A 27,556-nucleotide genomic window follows, 5' to 3' on the forward strand; every position below is an offset into this window, starting at 1 on the left:
TGAAATGTGTCAGATTGCACACAGCACAAAAATGTCACATTTGTTCTCTGCTTAAGTAAGGCTAAAGATAACTTTACTCTGCTTCCCGTGTGAGCTGGGAGGTGAACATGAAGAGAATTTCAAGAAGACACAGCAGAAAAAGGAGATTGCTGGGGTGTGCTCATGCGACAGTTGGGTGCAAATGAGGAAGCCTTTTAACTCCTGAAGTTAGGAGAGATCACTTAAGCAATCAAGTCCAACCATTTCTTCAATGCAGGAATCCTAATTAAAATACCACCTACACATAATTATGTAACCTTTGTTTTAAAAACTCAGTGGAGGTTTCCAAGCACTCTGTAATAAATCATTACTCTCCCAACAATTAATCATTAGCTCAATTTTGACTTACTTGATAGACCTGGAGTTTCTAGATTGGAACTTTAAACATGGGTAGGAATGTAGTCAGACAAATCCTTGATTGCCTGTTGCAGTGCAGGAGTCTCAGGGAGTTTTATGTGTTCTCAAGGGTTTATAGATAATTACTTTTCCTGCTTCCCTTCCAAATTGGCAGATAACTGGTTCAGTGCCTGGTAACCTTGTGTGGTTGTGATATGTTAATATAATGACCATCTCCATCCTAAGTATCATTCATATAATGGCCATCTCCATCCTAAGAATATGAGCTGCAGTGGCATAGTGGTTAGAGTGCAGTACTGCAGGCTACTTCTGCTGACTGCTGGCTGACTGCAATTTGGCAGTTCAAATTTTACCAGGCTCAAGGTTGACTCAGACTTCCATCCAGAGGTGGTATTCAGCAGGTTCTGACCAGTTCTGGAGAACCGGAAGCAGAAATTTTGAGTAGTTCGAAGAACTGGCAAATATCACCTCTGACTGGAGATTTTACAGTATCCTTCCCCTGCCATGCCCACCAAGCCACTCCCACAGAACCGGTAGTAAAAAAAATTTGAATCCCACCACTGCTTCCATCCTTCCGAGGTGGCTAAAATGAGGAGCCAAATTGTTGGGGGCAATATGCTGACTCTGTAAACCATTTAGAGAAGTCTGTAAAACACTGTAAAGCAGTATATATGTCTAAGTGCTATTGCTATTGTTGGATTCCACACTGTCTTAAATGGCTAAAGGAAGGGCTTGAGACAAAACTACAAATGCATAGGGGTCAACTGCAGTTCCATTCCTAAGTAAATGATTCTCAATTTGTTAGTGAGAGAAAGAGATAAGATTTGAAACCTGGTTCTGTTATATACATGGTTACATCTTTTATTTTTCAACTGCTGGTTCTCTTTATGCTAAGAGCTTTTGTCCTTGAATCACTCCTTGTGTGCCTTCTAATTGCAGTATAAGTCTGAGTGAAGCCAGGCATCAAACTTTATACCTAACATCTGTACTGCATCTCTACGCTCACTTTAGATTAAAACTTAAAGGACATGATTTGACCTCTTCTCAAAAGAGTATGGAGAGATCAGATACCCTAACAGGGGATGTAGCAATTAATTGCAGGCAGAATGTAATTTTTCGGCAGCTGCTATCATGGCGCTGACCTTTTTATTGTTGATCATATATCATAACACATATGTTTATTTTAATAAGCATTTCAGAATGCATGATTATAATTTATTTTCTATTTTAATGGTGTTAATAAATATGGAACTCTGACACTAATTATAATAAAACCCTATAGTACCAATTTTGTTATTGAATGAGGCCAACTAACACTTTGAGGATTTTTCTGTATCAGTCTATTTATTTTCTAAACAAGGCAATAGCTTTACAGAAGTCTAATGTGGTGTTTTTAAAAATACAGACAATCAGTACATGAGCACCATATTTCAAGTACAGGTAGTCCTCACTTAACAAGCCAAAATGGGACTGGCAATTTGGTCATTGAGCAATATGGTCAAAAAGCGGAAATAATAGCACCATCACACTGACTTATGTCAGCACTTTTGGCTCTTCCGTTTCGCCCATGAGCTGTTCAGAGCATCCAGAAGTAGGAGGTGCTTCTGGAAAGGCTGGGCTTAAAACTCTGGGATGCTCCTCCTCCTCCATGGGACACCTCCTCAGCGTGCTCCAGTTTTAGCTCAGCCTTCGTGGTAAGAGGTTGTGCACTCCCTGACTGGAACGGTTTCTGATTCAGCTAGTCAAGATTCAGGTTTGCTCTTGGGTTAATTTGGCTTGCAAATTTTCCCCCCTATTAATCTGGCGATTTCAAGGCTTGTGACTCTATTAGGTTATCCCCCTGATCAGTTGAGAGCAACTCTTTGTGACTAGCAGAGCCTGCCACTTTGCAGGCAGTCTGAGACGGCCGCTTCAGGCAATTAGCCTATCTAATTTCCCGATCGTCTTATCTTTGCGATCTTGCCAGAACGCTCGCAGCCGCGGCTCACTTCTCCTTACAGGATCATTTGTCTGACATTTTGGAGAGTCAGCAGCAGCGGCTCGTTAAACTGCTCAGGCATATAACATCGGAGTTTCTGCCTTCCCGCCTTTTTAAACGGCTGGCTTCAAGTTCATGCCTAAATATTACAGGTGCCATTCCCCGCTAGTTTCCCTTCTTGGGGACAGGGGCAAGTACTTTCCCACTCCACTTTCCTGGGATTATTTCTCTCTTAGCCTGCTGGCGTTGGATAAGCAGGCTAGTCCTTAAACAGGATTTTTTTCCCCCTCTCGCAATTGCTTTTGGATCGTTATGAAGCGAAGCCTCAAGTGCCATTTCAAACAGCGGGACGTTTTTGACAGGAAAGGATCCATCCAGGACCTGTATAACTGGTTTCCCTTGCTGGGGACCCTTAGATACTGTTTCCCATATATACGGGCTTACATATAGATATAGGCATATGTATATATATGTGTGTTTGTATATAGATATATACATATAGACTTACACTCCTGGAGAAGCGCCCTACTTTCAGCCACAGGGGTAGGCACCACCCCAAGTACAAATAATAATAATAATAATAATAATAATAATAATAATAATAATAATAATAATAATAATAATAATTTTTTAAGTTAAATTAAAGTTAGAGACACAAGATTCAGTCCTCCACAGTGGAAGGTGACAACGTCTTCCGCTCCAAGACCAATAAGTCCCGAGATAAGTCAGTGGGCCCCAAAAAGACTTCTAAGGTGGTGAATAAGGATGCCCATAGACGGCACCAAGCCTTGAAAAGGCAGTGGCAGAAACGGGCCAGGGAGGCAGACAAGATGGCTATGATACAACAATCGGATCAGGGCCCAAGTACATTATTGGGGCCCTTGGACTTATCCACCCAGCCCAGACAAGCTATTTCTGGACAGCCTCCCATAGGCATATCTCCTCCAATGAGCACTGCCCAGCGAATCCCAGAGGCAACCTTCACCCCTACGGCTGCCGGTTTAAGGCAGGAGGAGGGATTACCTGAGACTATTCCCATCGAAATGAGGCAATGGATAGAGATGGCCATACAAAAGGGCATTGTGGCTGGAGTTCAGCAATCCAACTGGACCAGACACTTTTCGGCTACTTCGGAAGCGGGATGCCTGTCTGCTCAATCCTTTGCACATATGGGATATCATCAAACTCAGGTATTCCCCAATATCCCTGACATACCATCCCAGGGTCTTTGGGAGGAGGTGGAATTAGATGACCAGGATGTTCCCATGGAGGTGGGGTCGATCCATCAGATAGACTTGGGGTTGTCAGAGGCTACCCACTAGAACGAGGAATGCCGGATGACGAAGGCCTCATTCCGGACCAACCTACCTTTTCTGGCCTTTTTCATCTGCACCTCTTTAAATGTTACTGTTCAAAGCAAAGAACACCACTAAACTAGGCACATCAAGCCCTCATCCATTGTCAACAGGGTCTCAGGAAAAATCCAAGGATCTAATATTCTCACAACCGGCTAATGAGGCAGAAACTATTCCTGTCCCTCGTATGTTTGCTAAATTAGTACAAAATTAATGGGCATCAGCAGCATCCTACCCAGCCCCAACAGGGTGTGACAAATGATATTATAATTTGGCACCAGAGTTTTCAAATTTTCTCAAAACGCTGGAGGTGGATGAGCCCATTGTGGCACTGGCCTCTTCTTCAACCTTTCCCAATGAGGCTGAGGAAGCCCTGAGACCGGAGGAAAAGAGAGCAGAGTTGGCACTCCGTAGGGCGCATGTTTCTGATGCCTGGGCCATTAGGGCAGCTACAGCTGTATCCCTTTTTACACAGTCCTCCCTACGATGGGTCTTCTACTTGAGGGAAATATTGCCGGCATCAAATGTCAGAGCCCACCAGGACATTGCTAAGATTATTGCAGCGGCAGAATTCTCTGCCGACGCCACATTTAATGCAGTCAAATTCTCGTGTAGAGCCATAGCATCTCACGTATCAGCACGGAGACTGGTATGACTCAGACATTGGCAGGCGGATACCAAGCATAAATGCAAGCTGGCATCAGCCCCAATATCTGGGGATAAATTATTTGGCAGTGTCTTGGAGCCCCTGCTTATTGAGAATAGAAACAAGAAAAAAGTGCTTCCCCCTCTTTTTTGGAGGTCTGAAAACAGAACGCCCCAGTTGTTTTGAAGGGGTTCCTTTCGGCCCCACTATCAAGGCCCATACGTTCCCAGATCGCAAAGAACATCAGGCTACAGACCCAGTTTTAGACAGGATAGGTCGGAATCTCCAACAGAGGTCAGCGGGGAGGCCAGGACAAAAGAAATCCCAGAAGGTACCGGAGGCCGATTTTTTCGTGGCCCCAAGTGAGTCCTTGATGGCAGTTCCCATTGAAGGGCGGCTAAAATTGTTTGCTGATCAATGGGACAGCTCCACCTCTGATGCGTGGGTCAGGGACTGTTAGGTTTGGTTTGGCGCTAGAGTTTCAATCCTCCCCTCCGAACTTTTTCATTAGGAGCCCTAGGTCCACGGACCCAATTAAGAGAGTGTTGATGCAGGAGGCTATCAATCATCTTCTGCATATTCAGGCCATTAGAGAGGTCCCATCTGAACAACGGGGTCAAGGCTATTACTCTCTATTGTTTGTGGTCCCAAAGAGTTCGGGGGGCTGGAGGGCAATTCTGGACCTCAAACGTCTGAACAGATCATTGGTTTATCGGAAATTCAAAATGACTACTCTCCAGTCCATTCTGCTCAGCATCAGAGAGAATGATGTCCTGACCTCTATAGTTCTGACAGAGGCATATCTACATATACCAATTAGACCTGCTCACTACAAATACCTTAGATTTTGCTATTGTGATCGGCACTACGAATATATCGCCCTACCATTCGGTCTGGCTTCGATCCCTAGGACTTTTACCAAGGTCCTAGCGGCTTTGGCTGCCTCCCTCAGGATCAAATCTATTCATTTACAATGTTATCTGGATGATATTTTAATTTTGTCATCTTCCAGACATCAAGCAAATTTGGATACCAAGTTTACTCTGGAGACCCTTCAAGGTCACAGCTTTTCCATAAATTGGGATAAAAGCAATTTGATCCCTTCAACTAGGTTAATTCATTTAGGGGCAGTGATAGAAACTGTGGAGGGCAAGGTTTTTCTCTCTCAGGACAGGTTGAATAGTATCCAGTCTTTGGCCAGAGAGATCAGAGCCTTAAAGAAGGTTTCCCTGGCAGTTCTGTCTCAGCTGTTAGGGAAACTGATTTCTTGTATTTCCATTGTGCCTTGGGCTCGATTCCATTCTAGAGATCTGCAATGGTTCCTGCTACCTTTCCAGGGATCCGGAAGAGCCACTTCCAACGTCCAGATAAAGGTACCGCACAATGTTCTCCAATTGCTCCGCTGGTGGTCAGAAAACATGATAAACAAGGGGTGTCCTTTCAAGGAACCTTACAGGGCAACAATCATAGCCGATGCCAGCCTGGTAGGATGGGGAGCTCACTTCCAATCCCACACTGCACAGGGAATTTGGACTATTTCCGAACAATCACAAAGCCTCAACCTGTTGGAGCTGCGAGCAGTTCATCTGGCATCACGCAGTTTTCTACCCCTTTTCCAATCACGCCACATTCTGGTCTTGACAGACAATATCACAACCAAGGCCCACGTAAACAGACAAGGGGGTTACCCATTCCAAACTTCTGATGCTGGAGATGGCCAGGTTGTTCAAGTAGGCCAAAGCCAATCTGTTTTCGCTCAAGGCAGAACACGTAGCAGGGGCCTTAAACACACAAGCGGACTGGCTCAGCAGGGCCATGATAGATCAGGCAGAGTGGCACCTTCATCCATCTGTCTTCCAGGAAGCAGTGCGGAGGTTTGGGCAACTGGTGATCGATCTATTTGCCTCTCCTCTCAACACCCAATTCCCCCGGTATATTTCAAGGTACCCGACTCAGGTGGCGGAGGCTGTCAATGCTCTGAGATGTCAGTGGCCTCCCGGACTTCTATATGCGTTTCCTCCACTCCCTGTAATACCCAGGTTGATCGAGAAGTTATTGGAGGAACGAGCGGAACTGATATTGGTTGCCCCTTACTGGCCCAGGCGAATGTGGTTCGCGGACTTACAGGACCTGTCGAGAGAACAACCTTGGAAAATTCCACTGTCGAGGGTTTCCCTCTCGCAAGGGCCGGTACTTCACCTGGACCCACAATGGCTCAGCCTAGCCATATGGAGGTTGAGCGGAACCATTTAAGGACCCAACAGATTTCAGAGGATGCCATTGCCACCATACAAGCATCCAGACGGTCCTCTACAAATCGTATATATGAGGCCACATGGTCTGCTTTCTGTTGCTGGTGCCGGGGGCCTAAGATCGACCCAGCTGCCCATCCATAGGACAATTATTGGACTTTTTATAGGAGGGGTTGACCAAATATCTTACGCAGACAGGTGGCGGCCTTAGCCTCGGTGATATCCTGGGGTGACCTTTGTTCCATAGCGCACCATCCACATATACGCAGCTTTCTTAAGGGTGCTGCAAACTTATGACCTCCTGTAATTAACTGCTATCCCACTTGGGAGCTCAACAAGGTGTTAAAGGCCCGTTCGAGCCTTTAAGAACCGCTAGTCTCAAATTCCTGACATATAAGGTGGTCTTCTTAATTGCAATCACATCAGCAAGGAGGATTTCCGAGTTGGCAGCATTGTCGATGAGAAAGGACCTGTGCGTGTTTCATGCGGACAGAGTGGTTCTCAGATTGGATCCATTGTTCATCCCTAAAGTAAATTCAGCCTTCCACAGAGGGCAGGAGTTGGTGCTTCCAAATTTTTGTCCAAAACCATCTCATACACTGGAGCATCAATGGCATCGACTTGACGTTTGAAGGGCGTTAAGCCTCTATCTAGACCGCACGGCGGCATTTCGAAAATCCGAAGCTCTATTCCTATCCTTCAACCCATCCACTTGAGGACACAGGATGTCGTTGATGACCATTGATAGATGGTTGAGAGCCACCATAGCTAAAAGTTACAAATGCCAGTCCATCTTAGTTCCTAAGGGTACTACAGCCCACTCGACAAGGAGTGCGGCAACAGCAGCAGCATGGGCCACTCGGGCTTCCATAGATGAAATCTGCAGAGCGGCGACTTGAGCTTCACCATTGCCCTTTGTCAGAAATTATAAAATTGATGTCTACACCTCAGCGGATGCTTCATTTGGCAGAAGAGTCCTGCAGAGGGTCCACAGACTATAGGAGTGGATTTCGATCCAGACGGTGTCCCTCCCTAAGGACAGGCCAAGCTTTGGTATGTCCCATTTCTGGATGCTCTGAACATCTCAAAGGGAGAAAGGGCGTTGGTACTTACCTGATACGCCCGTTCTCTGTGAGCTGTGAAGAGCATCCAGCCCCACCCATTTCTTTCCATCTGGTGGGGTTCCATTCCGGTCAGGGATCTAGATTAGGTGATGAGTCCCAGACTTTGGCACTCAGTCTTCGCAAAACTGGGGGACGCTGAGGTGTCCCGTGGAGGAGGAGGAGCCTCCCGGAGTTTTAAGCCCAGCCTTTCCAGAAGAGACTGAAGCACCTCCCACTTCTGGATGCTCTTCACAGCTCACAGAGAACGGGCGTATCAGGTAAGTACCAACGCCCTTACTGGTTGATTTTGGTTGTTAAGCAAATCAGGCATGATTATTAAGTAAAATATCATATGACTATAACTTGAGACCTTTTGTGGCTTCTCCATTGGCTTTGCTTGTTGGAAGCCAATTGGGAAGATCACAGATGACAATTATGTGATCCCAGGATGCTCTGAATGTCTTAAATGCATGACAGTTTCTAAGTGTCTGCATCACGATCACATGACTGTGGAGGAAACTGTGAGGGCCACAACTTTGAGGACTGGTCATAAATCCATTTTGTTGGTGCTGTAGTAACTATGAACTATGACTAAATAGGTTGTTAAACAAGAACTACTGGCATGTGATGATTTTAAATGTGAAGGGCATTTTCCCCCTTTGAATGTGTGGCTCTCTGTATAGCATATTGTGTAGCAATATTTGTATAAGGTTTTCAATAAGCAGGCCATGTCAAATAATGTAACATGGCAAAAAGGGCTTTGGGCTGTTTTATGGAGCGGTGGACTTAGCATCTAAATCACTTCTTAAGAATTTTCTCCTTAAGGGATTCATGTTCTTTCAGTGTGAAGCTTATAACAGATAAAGATGTGGGTACATTTTTTTTTAATTATTGCCACAGGGAAGACTGTGGCAGGTCAAACTAAGAAAATTCACAAGGGGCAGCTATCTTTGAAATGTGGGAAATCTTCGGCTATGCTCTAGGAACTGTCTTTGAACTGAAGTCAAGGAGAAAACATTTCTTACTAACCTTTAGCAACAATGTCAGTTTCAGCTGACCTATAAGAAATGGCTCTGTTCAATTGTTTATATCAGGCCTAGGCAAGCAGGAACCCACAAATCCCATTTATTTATTTATTTACTTATTTGTTTGTTTGTTTGTTCATTCATTTATTCATTTATTTTTTATAGAAATTATGGTAGAAATTATGAGCAACATCTACCTTATTCAGTTCTATGGGATTTATATTGGATTTTTTATATTGAAAAGGTATCAAAAAATATGGCAGGTACAACTGCACAATAAAAGGCCCATCCTTTCAACATAAATTAAAGGGGGAAGCATTGATTATATTGTTGAGATTATCTGTCTATCTTTCTATTTATATCTATCAGAGGTGGTATTCAGCAGGTTCTGATCAGTTCTGGAGAACCAGTAATAGAAATTTTGAGTAGTTCGGAGAACTGGCAAATACCACCTGTGACTGGAGATTTTACAGTATTCTTCCCCTGCCATGCCCACCAAGCCACATCCACAGAACCGGTAATAAAAAAGTTTGAATCCCACCACTGCTATCTGTCTGTCTGTCTGTCTGTCTGTCTGTCTGTCTATCTTCTATGCATCCATCTATCCATCCATCCATCCATCTCTATCAAACTTCTTAACCACTCATCACCTTCAAAAAGGTGCTCTGGGCAGCGTATGGGTTAACCATAAACTGTCAGCTCTAAAAGTTAGACCAGACTAAGAGACCAAAGACATGTAGATCAGAATTATAGGCAACCATCATTTAGTGACTACAACTGGGACCAGCAACTTGGTTCTTAAATGAAACAATTTCTAAGTGAAACCATGAGTGTGTTTATGATCTTATTTCAACTTTCCTTTGCTTTCTAGACCTGTCATAAATGTAAGGACTGATGGCAAAGTTACTTCTTCATTGTATCATTTTAACTACAAATAATCACTGTCTGAGGTGATCCTAGTCCTCAGTAAAGGAAAACTTTACTGTACTTTTATTGGAACAGCTACGATTGTCTGAATGTGATTTTCCCCTCTCTCCTTCTATCTTTGTCTGAATTATTTTTTATTTAATTATAAAGTTATCCTCAAGTTATTTTCTTGGTCCAGACTCCAGCACCACTCCCCTCACCATTGCTTTAGTACCAACTCTTCTTCTGTCCTTCAGAGCTATCCTTATGCCCCCCACAAACCCCTCCCTTGAAGACATCCTAGTATATTGATTGAGAGTTTCAGTTTTAGAAGCACTTTCAATTCAACATATATCATCTGTCAATCGTTAAATAAGAGCTAAATAATGTAGAAGAGAGGTAGTCTGGTGTGGTGGTTAAGGCACTGGTCTAAAAACAGAGAGACCATAATTTATAGCCCTACATTAGGCACAAAGCCAGCTGAGTTACCTTGAGCCAATTCCTCTCTCTCAACCCTAGGGAGGAGGCAAGGGCACCTTTGAAATCTTGTAAAGAAAACTGCAAGGACTTTTCCAGGTAGTTGCCAGGAGTCAACATGGACATACCACAAGCACATAAAACACATAAAATAGAACTGTTATATTCTGCCAAAACTCTTATCAATGACATCTACATTTTTGGATAAGTTATATTATTGCTTATTTATGAAAAAAACCTCTCTTGTAAACATGTGAAATATTTTTTATAACAGGCATTAATGTACATCTTGACCAAGTACTACTGCAATGTGTTCGACAATTGTTTTTAACAGCACACAACTATACTAATAGGAGTTACTTTCGGTACTTGTTTTAAGAATTCTAAGAAAGACCAGAAAAGACTTTCATGCTACAGGCAGCATATAATTTTCACTCCATTATTATTTTCTAGACAGTTGGATCTCTGGGAGGCCAGTGTGTATGAACTGACATCTGTATTTTTTAAAGTTTTCTTTCCAATATATTCTAGCAAGCCTACTTCAGTAAGTTAACACACTCACTCTCTCTCTCTCTCTCTCTCTCTCTGTGTGTGTGTGTGTGTGTGTGTGTGTGTGTGTGTGTGTGTATGCATGTGAGCAGACATGTACACATCATTTCCATTACAGTATATGTACTCTGGTCTCCTGAGAGCATTTAGGATAGAAGGAAATTAGTTATTATTAGTCCTCAGATTGCAGTTTAAAATCTGGCTGTTCATTCATTCCTCAAGGAAATGTAATTTAAGATCCTCTTTGGACCATAAAGCATGTTTAATTTAGTTAAGACAATAACATGTTAGGGATTCTTATTTGGAATTGCCTTTCCAAATCATAAAACTGTAATATGCCACTTCTTCCTTCTAAAATGATAAAACAAAGTTTTACAGTACCATTGTGCTGTTGTCCATGTTTCAGAAATCACCGTCTGTTTTTGTCATTCCCAGATGCATCAGATTTCAAAACACTCAGCTTTTTTTTTTCCTAACAAAACCCCCACCAATGTCTTGTTCTTGGTCAGTGTTTGTCAGGTTCAACTCCAGCCATGGTTTCCCAATGGAGGTTGATTCAGATACCAGCATCTTCCAGCTCAAGGAGGCGGTTGCTAAGCGACAGGGAGTTCCAGCTGACCAGTTACGTGTGATTTTTGCAGGCAAGGAGCTCAGGAATGACTTGACACTGAAGGTATGTCTCCCTTGATAGTTTTGCTTCTGGGATGCTGCCAGCCTCACTACCTCTGCCAATCTTGACATTCACGCCTGAGATCTAATAGAATAAATAGTGCCTGGGGATTCCATGAACTTTACTCCACACTGCTTCATTAATTCTGACCTTCTTAATTATGCATTAAAACAGCAAGCAGTATGGATAGAGAAAACAGAGACAATGTGAGAGAGGCTAGAGAAGAAGAGATCTCTGCTTGGTGAATAAATGTTTACTGACTACAGGAGCACATTTTCTGTATCTGTTCAATTTCTGCACGGCTTATTCCATTTGAATCTTAATGAAGAAGGAAGTGAATGAATGGTTCTGAAGCAGGCTGCTTCAACGTTCCGGTGGTCTACAATACGTAACCCAAGTGTGACCCCTGGAGGATAGTTGTGAGGCTGCTCTTGCTATGTATGTGAGAGTTTGGGTAAAGTGCATGCAGAGGCAGGAACACAGGTTTTCTTAAAGACGGAGGAATGCTGATTAGCTAGCATTCGTGGAAAAGGAAGGCCCTTTGTGAGCAGGAGATGGCATTGATAAACCTGCTTTGTTCTTAGGGCTCCACCAAGTGTACACTGGGTTTATAAAGAAACATAGAAATGCCTAGCTGAGTTCCCCACAAAAAACTGCCTACATGGAACAGGAAAGGAAGGGGTGGAGGAAAATTCTTCTAACGAAAGGAAAAGGGAGGAGGAGGGAAAAAGAACCATGAGAGTTTAGAGTAGAGTAGAGTAGAGTAGAGTAGAATAGAAATAGAATAGAATAGAATAGAATAGAATAGAATAGAATAGAATAGAATAGAATAGAATAGAATAGAATTGAATTGAATTGAATTGAATTGAATTGAATTGAATTGAATTCTTTATTGGCCAAGTGTGATTGGACACACAAGGAATTTGTCTTTGGTGCATAATTTCCCAGTGTACATAAAAGATATAAATGATAAATCATGATCATAGTCATCATAAATACATTCATCATGAATCATAAGATACAACACTTAGTGATAGTCATATGATAAGCAATCAACATAAATCATATTAGGAAGCTAACTAAACAATTTAAATCATAAAGATACAAGCAACAAAGTTATAGTTATAAGTAGAAAAGGAAGTAGGTAATAGAAAGGATGAGAAAAATAACAGTAATACAATCTTAGTAAATAGTTTGACAGTGTGGCGGGAATTAGTTGTTTAGGAGTGATGGCAGGGGGAAAACTGTCCTTGTGTCCAGTTGTTCTGGTGTGCAATGCTCTGTACCAGTAATACACAGTGTTATACACACAAATAGAATTTTTTAGAAAAGGTTAGTGCCAAGATTTGGGTTTAATTGTGATGTAACAAGGCGATGGAGACATAGTGTTCATGAGCAAATGAGGAATGTGTAGAACAGAGACCCAAGGCTATGGTGGGGAAAATGTATAGTTGTTGTTTACTTTCAAGTTGTTTAGCTGCAACTTGAAAAGGCACTTTCTGCAAAGTCCCAGTTGGCTGCTCTTGGAGTGGACGTGGAGAAATGAAATGGCCTCATTCCTATCAGGTTAGGTTTAATGGCCAGTAGAGATTAATTGATATTCACATTCACATGTTTTGCTGTGCCTTTAGTGGGTGCTCTGTCCAGATGCAGGAGGGGAAGGGCTGCTGAAATGGTGTACTCTAATTTCTCTTGGGTGACTAGGACATTTACCACTTTGCAAAATGCTTTAGGACCACTTCTTTGCTGGTCACACAAAAGGAACAATTGAAATGCAAATTGCTCTTGGTATTCTTTCCCATAATGCTTAGTGTTTAACCACCTATTCCTTCTATTTCAAATACCCGTGCTAGTATTTAGAGTGCATAAAATATAAAGAACTTTCTTGGTTTCAGTTGTACTCTATTAAATTGCACTATTTTTAAGGATACGTTTCAGTGCCAAAGACTAAATTTAAAATCTAAGCTATCCTTTCAGAAGGTTGTTTTTTTTTACGCTTATCTCTTTGATGCCTGCATTTGTGTTGAATGTTGCAATTGTACAATTGTGCCAGAATGTTTCTGGGTGAAATGTAAACTGTTATCTGTGTTTATTTAAAATAAGGAAATAACAACTTTTTTGCAGTGTGAAATAAGGAAAGTACAATGGAAGGCTTAGCTATTTTTGTAGCAATAAGACTGTTATCCCATACCTGGAAGCTACTTTGTTAGCTTATTCCTAATTTTGTTTTGTAGGCTAGACTAGCTGCCTACACACCTGCTAATTCATTTACTGATCCTGTTAGTTTTATTGTGACTAATGTTACAAACCTGAAGGAAGGTGGGTGTACATATGTGTTTGTGCATAACAGTATGTAAAAATCCAATCCCCAGTTTGATTAAGTCAAATTTAATGATGAACAATGTGGAGTGGAAAGTATTTTCTATCATCATCATCATCATCATCATCATCATCATCATCATCCCTTGGAAAATTTGGATCACTGTTATATGATTTCATGGTTGTTCTCACAGTAAGGTATGAAGCAGGCTTACACAAAACATTCCTTAAGACTACACTAAATGGAAAAGAGAGAGAAATTCAGTCAGTCACAAGAAGAGGGATACTCCCAGTGCTAGATACATATATTCTAAAATCAGTTGTTTTAAGGCTTTCCTTCTTCATAGGTGCTTTTTTGCTTCCTGATATAATCTTCATGTGTAAAGAAATGAGACAAATTTCTAGATGGTTGAGCATAAAACAAGAGAGGCTGAAGCACTAACTCCAGCAAAACTTTCTGAGGCGGCCCTGTTAAACCACAGGTCCTATCTGGTAATTGACCAAAATTAAGTGACTTACTAATGGCTCTGTAAATACCCTTTACAATTTTTGTGTGATTCTAATTATGGAAGAGGTGACTATTTGCTGTTAAACTCAACCTATATACAACCTATATGCAAGGGATTAAATCCTTTTCGGATTTCATTCTACAATCTGAGTCTTTTGGCAAGTATATGGCCTGTGAAAAAGGCCAGGTCAAGCAGATGCAGCAGAGATTCCACGTAATTTTTTTATTACTATAATAAGGTAAAATAACAGCATCTTGAAAGCCTGTTCACATTTCTATGTGTCCCAACCTATACTAAACAAAATCAAGGTGGGCTTATTTTGAGTTTCTCTGTCACGTTTTCTTCTTTTCTCAGGACTCCCAGCCACATATCTGCCCTGCAGAAATGAAAATTGAAAATTGTGTAGATAGGAGGCTAAGGGAAGTGAGGCTGAAAATTTTTGGAGCATAGAGGTGAAGAAGCAGAGTGCACAAATATGAGAAGTGTTAGCAGACACAGATATTTGCCAGCGTTTTTTTTAAAGACTTCTATCATGGAATTTGTCAGGTTTCTATGAGAGTACCCTTTAATAAAAATAAATAAAAACCACCACCACCAATACAAACTCTAGGCATTGTATAATATAGCAAGCCTCATGTCAAATGCTAGATCTCTTTCTCCCATTGTGATGGGTTCAGAGATATTTATTTATCAGTAAGAGAATTCTTTGGCATCTGTGCATCTGACCTTGACAGATCACAGAATCTGATATGCCAACATTATTCAGAATTGGCACATTAAAACAGAATTGGGAACAAAGTAAAATAGGAAGATCCGTTCTGCAGCTATAATGCCAAAGTATGCAAAAATTGATTCCCCTACCTAATGCCTGTCACTTCTTCCTGTGACTGGTGGGATATCCTCAGTAGATTGCTCCTACCTATTGTATAGTCTTAATGCAATAGAAATTTGAGCCATGAATTATCAATATTTTGTTCTAAACAATTAGAACACTTCTTTCTCATTTAACTAATATTTGTAAACTGCCCAGAGTCAGATAAATGTTTAAATAAGTGGATAGATAGATAGATAGATAGATAGATAAAGTTAAACATTTTTCTGCCTGTTTCAGTTGGAGGGGGATTATGTGCTGGGAATACATTCACATTTGGCTTGATCTGAATATAAAAAAATGACATAAACAATGTTTGACTGAACATGTGGATGGTAATTGGATTGTATACTTTGGAGCAAGGTCACTGGAGGATTTGAATTGGGAAGGCAATGTGACCGTCTGCTGTGTATTGAAATTAGTACATTTAAGTACTTTGGAAAGTTGTTCTGTATGTTAATATTTTCAGAAAGTAAACCACTGGGGTGTTTTGCTACTTGGTAGTCTTCAGTGGCATAAGCAGGATAACTAGAAATAGTTCCTGGTAAAGAATCAGGTTACTGAAGAAGAGGGACTCTTTGAGTGATTCATAAAATGTTGACTGTCACAAGGCCCTGGACTGAGTCTTGTGGTAATCTATTCCACATAACTCCACAAGCTGTTACAGAGCCATTTATGAATAACATCTAAGTGCATGAAGTCCAAGGAAGTCATGAATTTCACATTTGCTGCCCTTGGGAGAATCCATTACAAAGAGTATAGCTATTACTATTATCAAAGTATACCTATCTACTGAGATTCTGCTAAACTGATGATAATCATAGTCTTGAATATGACATTATTAGTCTGAATTTAATTGACTATTTAAGAATAATAAAAATAATGGATAAAGTATTATTAACCTTAAACATTAATACAAAAAAAGAATGGTAGTCAGCAGTGTGAAAAATTTCAGAATTATTATATTAATTTCAGTTATGAGAACTCTTCATCAGGTAGAATGAAGAGGTGATTGAGAAGTTGCATTTAATCATAAAATAGAAATTGAGAGGAAGTTGCAGATATTGAAATGGTTTGGTTTACCAAAGACTCCTCTGAAAAGATGAGGATGAAAAGAAGAAAGAGTTATTTTCTGGGATTATGAAATATGATTGCTTGGAATTGCTTTCATGCTTTGCATAATATTTCGTTTCCTTGGTGAAATAGAGAATTGAGATGTGAAGAAATAGTATACCTTTAATTCCAATAAAGGTAAAATTGATAGTTTATAGAGATCTATAATCTTTGTTCATCAGTAAAGACACTTTCTGATCTCAATAAAAATAATTGACTGTAACTAGAATAGCCAAAGAGTTTCCAGTGGCAAATTGATTTGCTACGGATAGTGGAAGATAGACATATGGCTGGGTTATTTATTGATTGATTGATTGCAATTTTTTTTGCAATCTATAGACTCACGGCTGGACCAAATTTCATCTTTTTAATCACTGTAGTGATTTAGAGTTTACTTTTTTAAACAAATTGCTACTTAAAGATTCCTAACCTACAAAGCCGTAAGATTAGTTGTAGTAACTAGGTGAGCTTTTCTACAATCCATTAAGAAAGGAAATTAAACAGCTAAGGTTTTGTAACAATTTTTTCTTTTAGAATACACAGTAGAATGGCAATTACAGTGCTGATTTAACATATTTTAAACAGGGTTCAATATGCCTCGAAAGTTCTTCTGAGTGTCCAATATAATAAAAGAGAGAAGAGCTTCTTTTTATCTTTTATTTCTGCATTATACAATTCTATCATTTAAGTTCTGAAGATATTAGTTTATGTGAATCTTTTCCATTTTCTCCTGGATCTTCCAGAAAGCTAGTTCACTTCAAATGTTGTTGACAGTGTTTTTTTTTAAAATAGTTGGAAAAAAAGTACACTAAACTCACAAAAGTTGTATGGATGACTATATCCTCTGTTGTCTTTTTATGGGGTGGAAGGAAGAGTAGAGTATCAAGTTGACCAGAAGATAGAATTAACTCTGCAAACTAGGGACCAATCCTAGAGATATACATGTTTATTTAGCTTGACCAAAGCTTAGTCCTTATTTTCCTGGAATTTTAAGGTCTTCTGTTTATCATCTGTAGAAAACCTATTCAAAAAATGCACTTAATCTCTAAAAAGCATTTCTCAGATTTTTTCTCAAGTAAAGAAAAATAATAATAAAGCTTTTAACATTAATATTTTAAATGAATTTGGTTAGGTTGTTTAACAACAGTGGAGTTCATTTTCACAGCCATGCATAGATTTCTTGTGTGTTGGCATAAACAGTTAATATTTCTAAACCTAGAAAATCGTATTTCAGTTTCAAGATAAGAGCATGAGGTTCAATGCATTTTAAATACAAAACCACAAAAGAATAATTCTAAAGCACCCTGAAGAGCACCATTTGATCCATCAATAAAGAAAACATGCAGAACCCCTGTTGTTCATGTGATGAAATTGAGGCCTGACTATGCATAGTAGGAGAATGTAATCCACTCAGTAAAGGAATGCCTGACCTCCATGTGCTGACAAAATTTTCCACACAGAATCTATAGGCACATGAGAAGAAACATACAGAAACCTACTTTTATGATTTCTGTATAGAATGAAATTCTTGGAGACGTTAAAGCTATACCTCTATTTATGAGATGCTATTTAATAATGGAAAAGGAAAAAAAGATATTAAAAAAAACAAAGGATCAAATGCATTTATGAATACATTAACAACAGCCTACCTATACCATACCCACTTAACAGCATATTTTCCTGTTGATGCCAGATCTTGATTGTGTTTGGTAAACAAGTATGTGGAGAAGTGGGTTTGGAATTGGAATTGGCAATCCTTGGCTGAATGCCTGAGGCAGACTAATTCATCTCCGCTTGTTCTTCTGTAAGCCTGGAGGTTTTAATAGGCCTCTGTCATGCTCTCCTCTCAGATCTTGTGTTTACTACATGTGTGTAATAAATACAATAAATACAAAATGAAGACTACAGACCTGAAAGAGGGGAAAAAATCAACCACATCATCTTCACGCTGTATTTATGCACATGTTATTGCTTCTGACAGGTGCCTTCTCTTGCCCATGAATTAATCATATACAGTGCAGCTTTCTCAGAATCTCTTCAGATTCCCATGTCTACTAACCTGAGATTGGTTTTGTAGGCTTTGTGTTACATCTTTTGTTGTAGTTCTTGCTGTGAAGCTCAGCATTTCCGTTCCAGGGATTCCCATTCCAATCATGAAATGGCATCCTAATCAGTGCACAGAAGAAGGTAAAGAGAGCAAGAAAGAACCTGAAAGAAACAAATGCGGGGAGTAAGCCGGCAGGTTATAGAAATGGCTAGATATGTGTAAAAGTAAAAAGCTGAGGCTGTGTACTGTTCTTATCTTGTACTGTGCTAAAAAGATTTGAAAGTCAACACCTTTTTCTTTCTTCCCTTGTAACTCATATTTTCTTTCTCCCTTTATTTTTTGTTCCCTTAAAAAAATGCATGCCACCCTTCATAGCAGACTTTCTGAGGGGAATTTAAAACAGATTACAAACATATCAGGTTCTAGTTCTAACCCTAATATCTGAGGTTCAGAAATCCCTGATTCTTTTGAATTTCCAGAAGCTCATCAAGATCTGGCTTTTTCTCCTCTAGGGTGAGTATATTAGTATCCCAATATACAGGTACAACCGTTACAACCATTCATTTAGTGACCATTCAAATAGCACTGAAAAAAATGACTTATGACCATTTTTTCACACCTATGACTATTGCAGCATACTTGTGGTCACATGATCAAAATTCAGATTATTGGTTGTGGTATTTGGCATTGGTTGTTAGTCACCCACAGTTAAGGTGGGTGATCATACATTTTTTTCTAAATAAAATGAAATAAATAAATAGTTTATGTTTATTTGATAACAATAAATCTGGCAGGTTTAAATAAAACATTTAGGATTCAAAGAAGCATATAGTTTATTGTGTGTGCCCACCAAAAAAGGAAGGAAAATGTTTAAAAGCAATGCGCATGATACAGAATGAGGGCTACTAGGAAGGATGGAGAGAATCAAGTGTTCATCCAAATAATGCTGAAACTATTGTGGGTGCTTTTAAAGCATGGGTGTCAAACTTGCCGTGTCATGTTGATATGTGATGTATCGCAACATTTTTTCCCTTTGCAGAGCTGGGGTGGGAGTGGCCTGTGCATGACTCATCTGGCCCATGGGCCACCGGTTTGACACCCCTATAAAGTATCACTCTTTGTATTATGCAATGTAAAACTTGGTAAATATTAAGCATAGCCAAAGTCTGCAAAATTCTTGGAAACTTCTATAACTGGAAGAAACCATCATAAGCGTTTCCAACCAGGAATCACATAAAACTAAGATACTCTGTTTCACAAGGTCAATTCAAAAGTCTCTTCCCTCTTTCTGTTCCACAAACAGATTCAAAGAAAAACCTACAAAAGCAAACTTGAAAATTTAGAGATTTCCCCCTCTCTTTTCTTTTCCTCTTCCTTTTGTTCTTGTTTAAGTAAACCACTTCTTAAAAATAAATTTTCTAAATTAGACAAATTAGTTTGTACAAAAATGTATGTTCCTTCAAAACAGAGGATCCATTGATTTATTTGTCAAACTTGTCTATTTCCAGAAATCCAATCATTCTCATTGGTTAGTAGTAAAAAGAACAAAAATAATAACACCTAATCCATGCCAAGAGTGACTACTACCTTACTCCCTGAAGACATTCTAAAACAACTCAATCTTAAGTAGTCTTACAAAATCATCAAGGTAGGGTAGGTCCCAAACTAGCCTCAGGAGGTAGACAGGATCAAAATTTGAAAATGAGCAATTATCCGTATCTTAATCTGTTAGTCTCATAAACCCTTATGGATGATTAACCATAAAATGGATGGTATCCCGAACCAAAATATGGAGGATAAGATATCTTATATTAAAACTATTTTTGTACAATATTTTATAGATATTTTTACTCTTTTTATTTTGCTACAACATGAAGGTTATGGTCACATAACAAACATTAAGCCATGGATTTTGATTGACATATCACAATAGTGTATTTTGCATAAAATGATAAGCCATTCAACATCACATTAAATCCCAAACAAACAGTCTGTATTAAAGCTTGTTAAACTTAGAGAAACACTGCTCCACCATCTTCCCAACATGGTCAGGGGTTGGCACAATCAGGGGTGAAGAATCTAGAGCATTGTTAGACTGCACAATTTGTAATTTATCTGTGGAAAATTTAGGACATAAATTGTTTGTGGAAGGTACGTTATATAATTTTATCTTTATTTTACTTGATGAATGTGGTGTGAATTAATTTCATGCAGGCATCTCTTTTTAAAATAATTCAGTTCCAACACATTTTCCAAATATGGCTGTGGAATTCTGGTAGTTGAAGTCCACATCTTGTGGTTTGCCGGCAGCCTGTTCAGACAGAAGCAGAATTGGACAGTGGAGAAGAAAGGGGATCAGTCCAAGAGTCTGGAGAGTACTCGGACAAGAGTCCTACGTCCGATGCAGAGATGGAGCCAGGACCATCTGGGGAATGGGGTGCTGCCTCTGGAGCCTTTGGAGTCTGGCAGTAGCGAAGCAGAGGACCCAGGGGAGACTGTTCCCAGTGTGTGTGTGCACAGAGCTGCTAGAAGCTGAGACCAACTGAAACAAAAGAAGTGACTTGGGAGTAAGACAGGGAAGTGATTGCCCCTCCCATAAGGTATAAAGGACAGGCAAAGATGATGAAACCTTTGCAGGAAGCAAAGTCGTTCATTCGATTCAGATTCATTCTTGTAGCTCTTTGTACTTTGGTTGGTTTTTGTTCTAGTTTATTTGACACTTTGTTATTGGCAGCACTTCACAGGAATGAAAGGTGGGTACTTATCTCGAGGGAGTGTTTGAGATTCATTACTGGCTGGGAATGAAAATAATTCCCAGCGTTGCAATAAAATAAGACTTGTTTTTAAAATAAGCATGTGCGTAATTCCATCTCGGAAGCCTTGGTCAGAACACATCTAAAGTTACTAAGGTTGAGAACTACTGCCGTAACAGGTTGTTTCTTTATATTAAGAGGTTGGTAAATTGCATTTAAAATCCAACGTTACATGGTCAGGCATTCTTTTTTCTCTCTCTCTCTTTGCTGTAGAATCATTGTTGTAATCTGGATAATTTGTAAGAAGATTTCCAAAGTCTTTGGATTCTTAATGGCATTAGCAATAAAATTGTGTTATGTGATTCATAAGCATTTTTTCTATACCAGAGGGGTGATAAAAATGATTAGCAAGAGCTTAGAATCAGACTTGTTATGAATGCTTCAACCAAATAACTTGCTTTGTTACATAACAATGTGGTAATTACATGAACAGATGATTCTGATTGACTCTTTGGGGCATTGAAACAGACATTAAATAAAATGGTGGCTGCACTGCACATTTGCTCTGTGATTTTATGTGTAGCAATCTTCAGCTGAAACATCTGCTATAATGAACTTGACATTTGCACTAATGGCAGCATCAGTTTACTTAATGTCCTGCATTAAATTTGCTTCCCCAAAGAGTTGTCCTTTTATTAAAGGCGAGGCCAAATTTGCTGCCGTTATTTTACCAAAACGCATATTGCTTCTTGTGGAACTAAGAACAGAAGAGTTTGAGTTTCCAACACCATGTTCCATATTCCAGAGTAAAATGTGCACATATTAAATTAGATTGCAGCAGTGCATGAAGGCAGTTGATAAAGACATGCTCAAATACTCTGATGTCCTTGATTGATTTTTATTTTCTAACTAGCTCGATACCCGTGCTTCGCTATGAAACCATGTGGTCGGGCTTAGTTTTTTTGGGAGGAAAATAAGGGAAAAAATTCTTCTTCTGCCTACCAGCAACCATTGGTATTCATCTGGCTAGCATCCTGTCAGTGTGTGAGAGAGTTGAGGGCTGTTTGGAAAGTGAAACAGTATTTGCTATGTGAGCAAGAAGGAGTCTGGGCGTGGCTTAGCTCAGCTGTTCTGTACTAAAGCTGCTTGGTGCTGTGAAACTAAAACTGAAACTGAAACTCTTCTCTGCTTGTGTTTTGCATTTAGAACAGATTTCTTTTGAATTGGTGTGGAGGAGTAGAACTCCTTAGCATCAGAGTGTGTTAATAATAATAATATACGAAATACTAATTCTCTGATGGTCATTTCAAAAAATCCTTTCTTAGTGAGTACCTAGAAGCCAAGAGGAACATACCCCAAGAGGGGTGAAATTCTATCGGCTTGGATCAGTTCTATAGAACCGGTTGTTAGGATTCTGCATAGTTCAGAGAACTGGTAAATCATGCCCCTGGCTGGCCTCTCCCCTCCTTGCCTGCCCCTTCCCTTCCCGCCCAGTCAGTCAAGGTATTTCTTTTTTTCTTCTCCCGACAATCAGCTGTTCCGATGATCAGCTGTGCCAGGATCCCCCTCGCTGTCTTATTTCTTTACCCAGGAGACTTCCCTAAGGCCCAGGAGGCAAAAAGGGGTGCACAGGGGGGATGGGGGTGCTGCGTCCCCTCAGCTCCATTTTTTGCCTTCCTGAGCCCCAGGGAAGCTTCCTGGGAGCAAAAATGCCCCCCAGGAGGCTTCCCTGAGGCCTAGGAGGAAAAAAAACAGAGCGGGTGCTGCAAAAAGAAGAAGCCATGCCCACCCAGTCACATCCACCTAGCCATGCCCACAGAACCAGTTGTTAAAAAATTTGAATCCTACCCCTGAACATATGTGCCAAATTTCAAGTTTGTAGGCTTTACAGTTCTGGAAATTTTGTGATGATGTGTGAGTGGTATTTCACTTTTATATATATATAGATGAAAACTGAAAAATAGGATAACATCATTAGCTTAAAGATAATAGCACTCTCAGTCAACATGAGTCACTCCAATTTAAACCATTGGGGATCATTCTTTGACATTATAAAGCCAGCCTGAAGCACTGTTTAAAAAAAAATTAACCTCCCTTTTTATTATTTTATAATCAGGTTAGGGTAGTTAACATACCTAATATTCCTTCCTTATCCTATTTCCTCTACAATAATGCTGGAAAGTGATTTGGGCTGAGAGAAAGTGACTGGCCCAAAGTCACTCAATTTACTTTCATATTAAGGTAGGACTAGAACTCACAGTCTCCTGATTTGAGGTCTCATTGATTTCAGTGGAGATGTATTAACCATTGAAAATAAAGCATATCCAGAGGCAGGGTGCTTCTAAAGATTTGGTGTTTTGTTATGATGTATGATCAGGAAGTTTTGGCTAAATTGTGCCCTTTGTTCATTATTGTAAAACAAATTATTTGCCTTCTTCTTAAGAGCCATGGTAGCGCAGTGGTTAGAGTGCAGTACTGCAGGCTACTTCTGCTGACTACTGATTGTCAGCAGTTTGACAGTTCAAGTCCCACTGGCTCAAGGTTGACTCAGCCTTCCCTCCTTCTGAGGTTGGTAAAATGAGGACGCAGATTGTTGGGGGCAACATGTTGACACTGTAAACCGCTTAGAGAGGGCTGTAAAAGCACTGTGAAGTGGTATATAAGTCTAAGTGCTATTGCTATTCTGTTGGTATAGATCATTGCTCATTGCCAATTGGACTATCATTTCTAAAATACCAAGGCTGTACACAATGTGAAGGGCACCAGACTGAGGAAGACTACTGTAGATATTACTGCTAAATTTTAGAAGCCATTCCATTCAGTACCCAAATAAAAGATTTTCACTATGAAGATGAACTTTTACAATCTTTGCAGAACACAATGAATTCCATTTTACAAGGAGCAAAGATGCCAGAGACTTGGAAAGATGCAAATAGAACATTAATGTTCAAGGAAGGACAGGATTTAACTTTGGCAAAAAATAATAGAACAATATCACTATTTCACGGTGATTTTACATTATTCAGAAGAATCCAGACAGACTGAAAATGATTTTACATGAATTTATTTATAAAGACCTATGTAGGTTTTTTCCCAAAAGATAGCTACAAGGATATTGATTGGTTGATCACATTTACCGGGTTGCCTATTTCATGGAAGGTAACTCTTTTAGAACTGTGCAGGAAATTTTAAAATATTTTAAATTGCATAGTGAAAAATAAGTTGCATACCTTGTTTTGAGATCAAATAAAGCTTTCAATAATTGAACTGGACTTTCTGTTTAAAATTTTATTTAAAATTTCATGAAATATGAACTTTGGAAAGAATTGTTTTTAATATAGATAAAATTGATATATACTTCACAAAAGTCACAAGTAATTAATAATGGAGATTTAATTAAACCACTGAGATACAAAAAAAGAACAAGGCAAGTTGTGTATTATCTCTTCTGTTTATTTTTAGAAATATTGAATAGAGACATAAGAGAAGTTGAATGGATTAAGGTCAAAAACATTAAATAAGAGACTTTTAAACTAAAATTTTTCCAAATAATCTGGTGCTGGTTATAAAATTTCATTTAAAGTCAAGAAGATTTAATATAAATATCAATATGATAAATATGAAATGTATGTTATTTCAAAATAATTATGTTGACTTGGAATGAATTAAAAAAAAGATATGTTAAGATGGGGAAAAACAGTTGTCATTGTTGGGGTGAATTTCTATGATTAAGATGAATATTTTGTCTAGAATTTTATGATGATGAAATAATCATCATAGAGAAACAAAAGGCCTTTGAAAAACAAAAGGCCTTTGAAATTAGAAAGGCATGATTTGAGATTTGGGTGGCATGGATATTTATGGTATGATAAAGTCATTTTTTATACATGTAATACTGAAAATATGGAACACATCTAAACCTAGATTGTGTCTTAAAATACTTTCCTTTTTCTCAGCAGAAGAAGCATTTTATACACGAGGAATAATAGGAAAACACAAATGCCTAACTTATTGTGAGATATTGGAATTTTGTGAATGGGAACCCAAAATAAAATAAAGAGAACAACTAATGTTATAGTCTTAAGGAACATTTCTATAAAATGTATTGTTGCTATATAGCTACCAAAATCTAAGGAATGTTGTAACCATAAAGTAACTGCTGTAAAAAAAAGGGAAATAATTTAATAATTTCTTTATATTTTTTCTCTTTTTTTCGCACGTGCCTTTTTCTTTTCTTATTTCCTTTTTTCTTCTCTCCTCATTCTAAATTTTAGTGATTGTTAACTTTCTTCTTAAAATTTTAATATAACATCTGTCATACTCTCTCTCTGTCTAATTAAAAATTTTGAAGTGCACACTATAGAGATGGCAAAAGAGCTTACCTGCTGAATCAGTATGTTTATCTGAAACTTAAATAAATCTGAAGTGAACTAAAACATTGACAGAAAAATGTTCACTTTTTCAGGCCACTGAACCAAATCATATGACAGTAAAGGTTTGAAGCAGAGTGTTGCATATAAAATTATAGGCAGAATTCTCATTTTGCTTCATAGTTTCATCAGGTCTGAGCAATGCAGAAAAACATAAAGTGCTGCAACATAACAAGATGTGATGAGGCAAGAGAAAAAAAAAAGATTTTCATTGTGATATCAGTTTGATTGCTTGGAAGATGCAGAGAGATGTGTAATTGCGGGAAACATAATATGGTCAACCTTGTATAGGTTAGTACATATATATTTTAGCTCAAATAACAGTTTATTAAATCATAGTTTTATCCGGTTGGAATACGATTATTTAGCCAGTATAGATTTAGGCTAATGTCTGCATACACGTTTAAACTAAATGCAGTCACTCAGATTTATCAGTTATTGATTATGTCTAAAGCAAAAGCTCATGGACAATTCCTGTCCCAACACTTATTATAAAATACTTCCCTCTTTATAGATCAACAGTTACTCTCTGTTGGAATGAAGGAAAGTCAATCATAAAGACAACCCATTCTTCTTTGTAAGGAATATTCTTTAGACCAGTAGCGGCTCACCTTTTCGGCACTGAGTGCCGAAACAGGAGCGCATATGCACACGTGCACACTGGAAACCAGAATAGCAGCTACCCAATGTGCGCAGGCGGGAGCGCCGGAAACCAGAAGAGCAGCTAGAAACTGGAAGCTTAGCTTCTTGGCGTGTGCATGTGCCCAGCCACCTTGTCTTCCTGTTTCTAACACACATGCATGCGCAAAGACCAGCTGGCCGGCCCACGAATGTGTTCTGGGGAGCTGCTCTTCCAGTTTTTGGTGCTCCCACGCACGCGAAGACCAGCTGGCCAGTGCACATCTGCAGGCCGGAATCCAGAAAAGCAATGGGCAACAGCTGGCGTGCCCAGAGAGATGGCTCTGCATGCCACTTCTGGCACGTATGGCATAGGTTTGCCATCACGGCTTTAGACTGTTAAAAGATGTTGGAACTACATCACAGGTTACCTTGTTTATCTCAGTTATCTTTGATGTTTCAATATTTGAGTCATAGTTTATCATTTCCAGTAAACATACAGTAGGTAGCAGATGCATAGTATCAGTAATTATACCTTGAAAGTCATCTGGAAAAAAATCCATTTTGATGTTTTTCTAGGATAAAGCTGTTCTTACTGCATGTTTAAAATGATGTTTCGCATTACGGAGATACATTTTCAGTTCCTTTCAAAGAGCACAAACTGCTACTTATTGTTATACATTATTATGGTTGCTCGTACAGTTAGCCAGTTTTGGCATTTTTTCTACCTATTGAGTCCTTTCCAAGGACCTGACATAGGGAAATGTTTTCTGATCGTGTTACAGGTATTGTCGCAGGATTATATGATTATTTTAAGTGTTTTCACTGTAAATGTAAACTCTATTTTGAGCTAGTGTTAGCCCTCTGTCGGTGTTTGTTTGTGGGTAGTTAGCCAATAAAAGTGTTTACATTTGAGTTGGTTAAGACAACAGTGCAATTACATTTTTTTCATTACATTCAGTTGCATATTTGATTGAAAGTTGTAAAACATCAGAGAAAATATTAAAGAAGAGAATACCAGAAGAGACACCCAAGCAAAAGAAATCAATTTTGTTAATGGCTCTCTTCCTTTTTTATTACTCTCAGTGTTCAGTTTTTAAAATTGAACAATGAACACTGTAAAAATAAAAGACAACCAAGTGTACTTAACTGATTAAAAAGATACTAGTCAATTATTGTCAGTATGTTCCTAAATCTGCAACAGAAGTCTAAATATGAAGAACGATGTATTATGAAAAGTTGAGTAATCCTCGGGGGATTTATGACCTTCCGAAGCATATTTTCCCCAGAACAAAAGATTTGGCAGATTACATTTCCTTTTTTTCCTCTAATGTGAACTGAAGTTTGCCCTTTGCAAAGGTAATGTGCTTGCATATTTTGACCCTGATAAATTAGTAGATTTAGAATCACTTTTTTATTCTAGTTGTAATTTTACCGCTTAGCTTAGCCAACCAATAAAAAAAAATGGCAGGAGTGCACAGAACAAGTATTATTTCCATTGCTATCATTTAATACTGAAGCTTACTTTGCTAGACATGA

At 39.0% G+C, this 27,556-nt stretch overlaps 1 protein-coding gene across 5 annotated transcripts in view; it reads left to right on the top strand.

The window, feature by feature from the left end:
- Positions 1-27,556, top strand: part of PRKN (parkin RBR E3 ubiquitin protein ligase) — a 737,950-nt gene that overhangs the window by 149,493 nt on the left and 560,901 nt on the right. For all 5 annotated transcript variants that reach the window (XM_087938586.1, XM_087938601.1, XM_026705091.2 and 2 more), the window contains exon 2: positions 11,197-11,360. In XM_087938586.1, the coding sequence (XP_087794712.1) occupies positions 11,197-11,360 (164 nt within the window). The remainder of the gene's footprint in view (positions 1-11,196; positions 11,361-27,556) is intronic.

This window comes from Pseudonaja textilis, chromosome 1 (genome assembly GCF_049901715.1).
Source record: "Pseudonaja textilis isolate UNSWEBS1 chromosome 1, rPseTex1.2, whole genome shotgun sequence".
Taxonomy (NCBI): domain Eukaryota; kingdom Metazoa; phylum Chordata; class Lepidosauria; order Squamata; family Elapidae; genus Pseudonaja; species Pseudonaja textilis.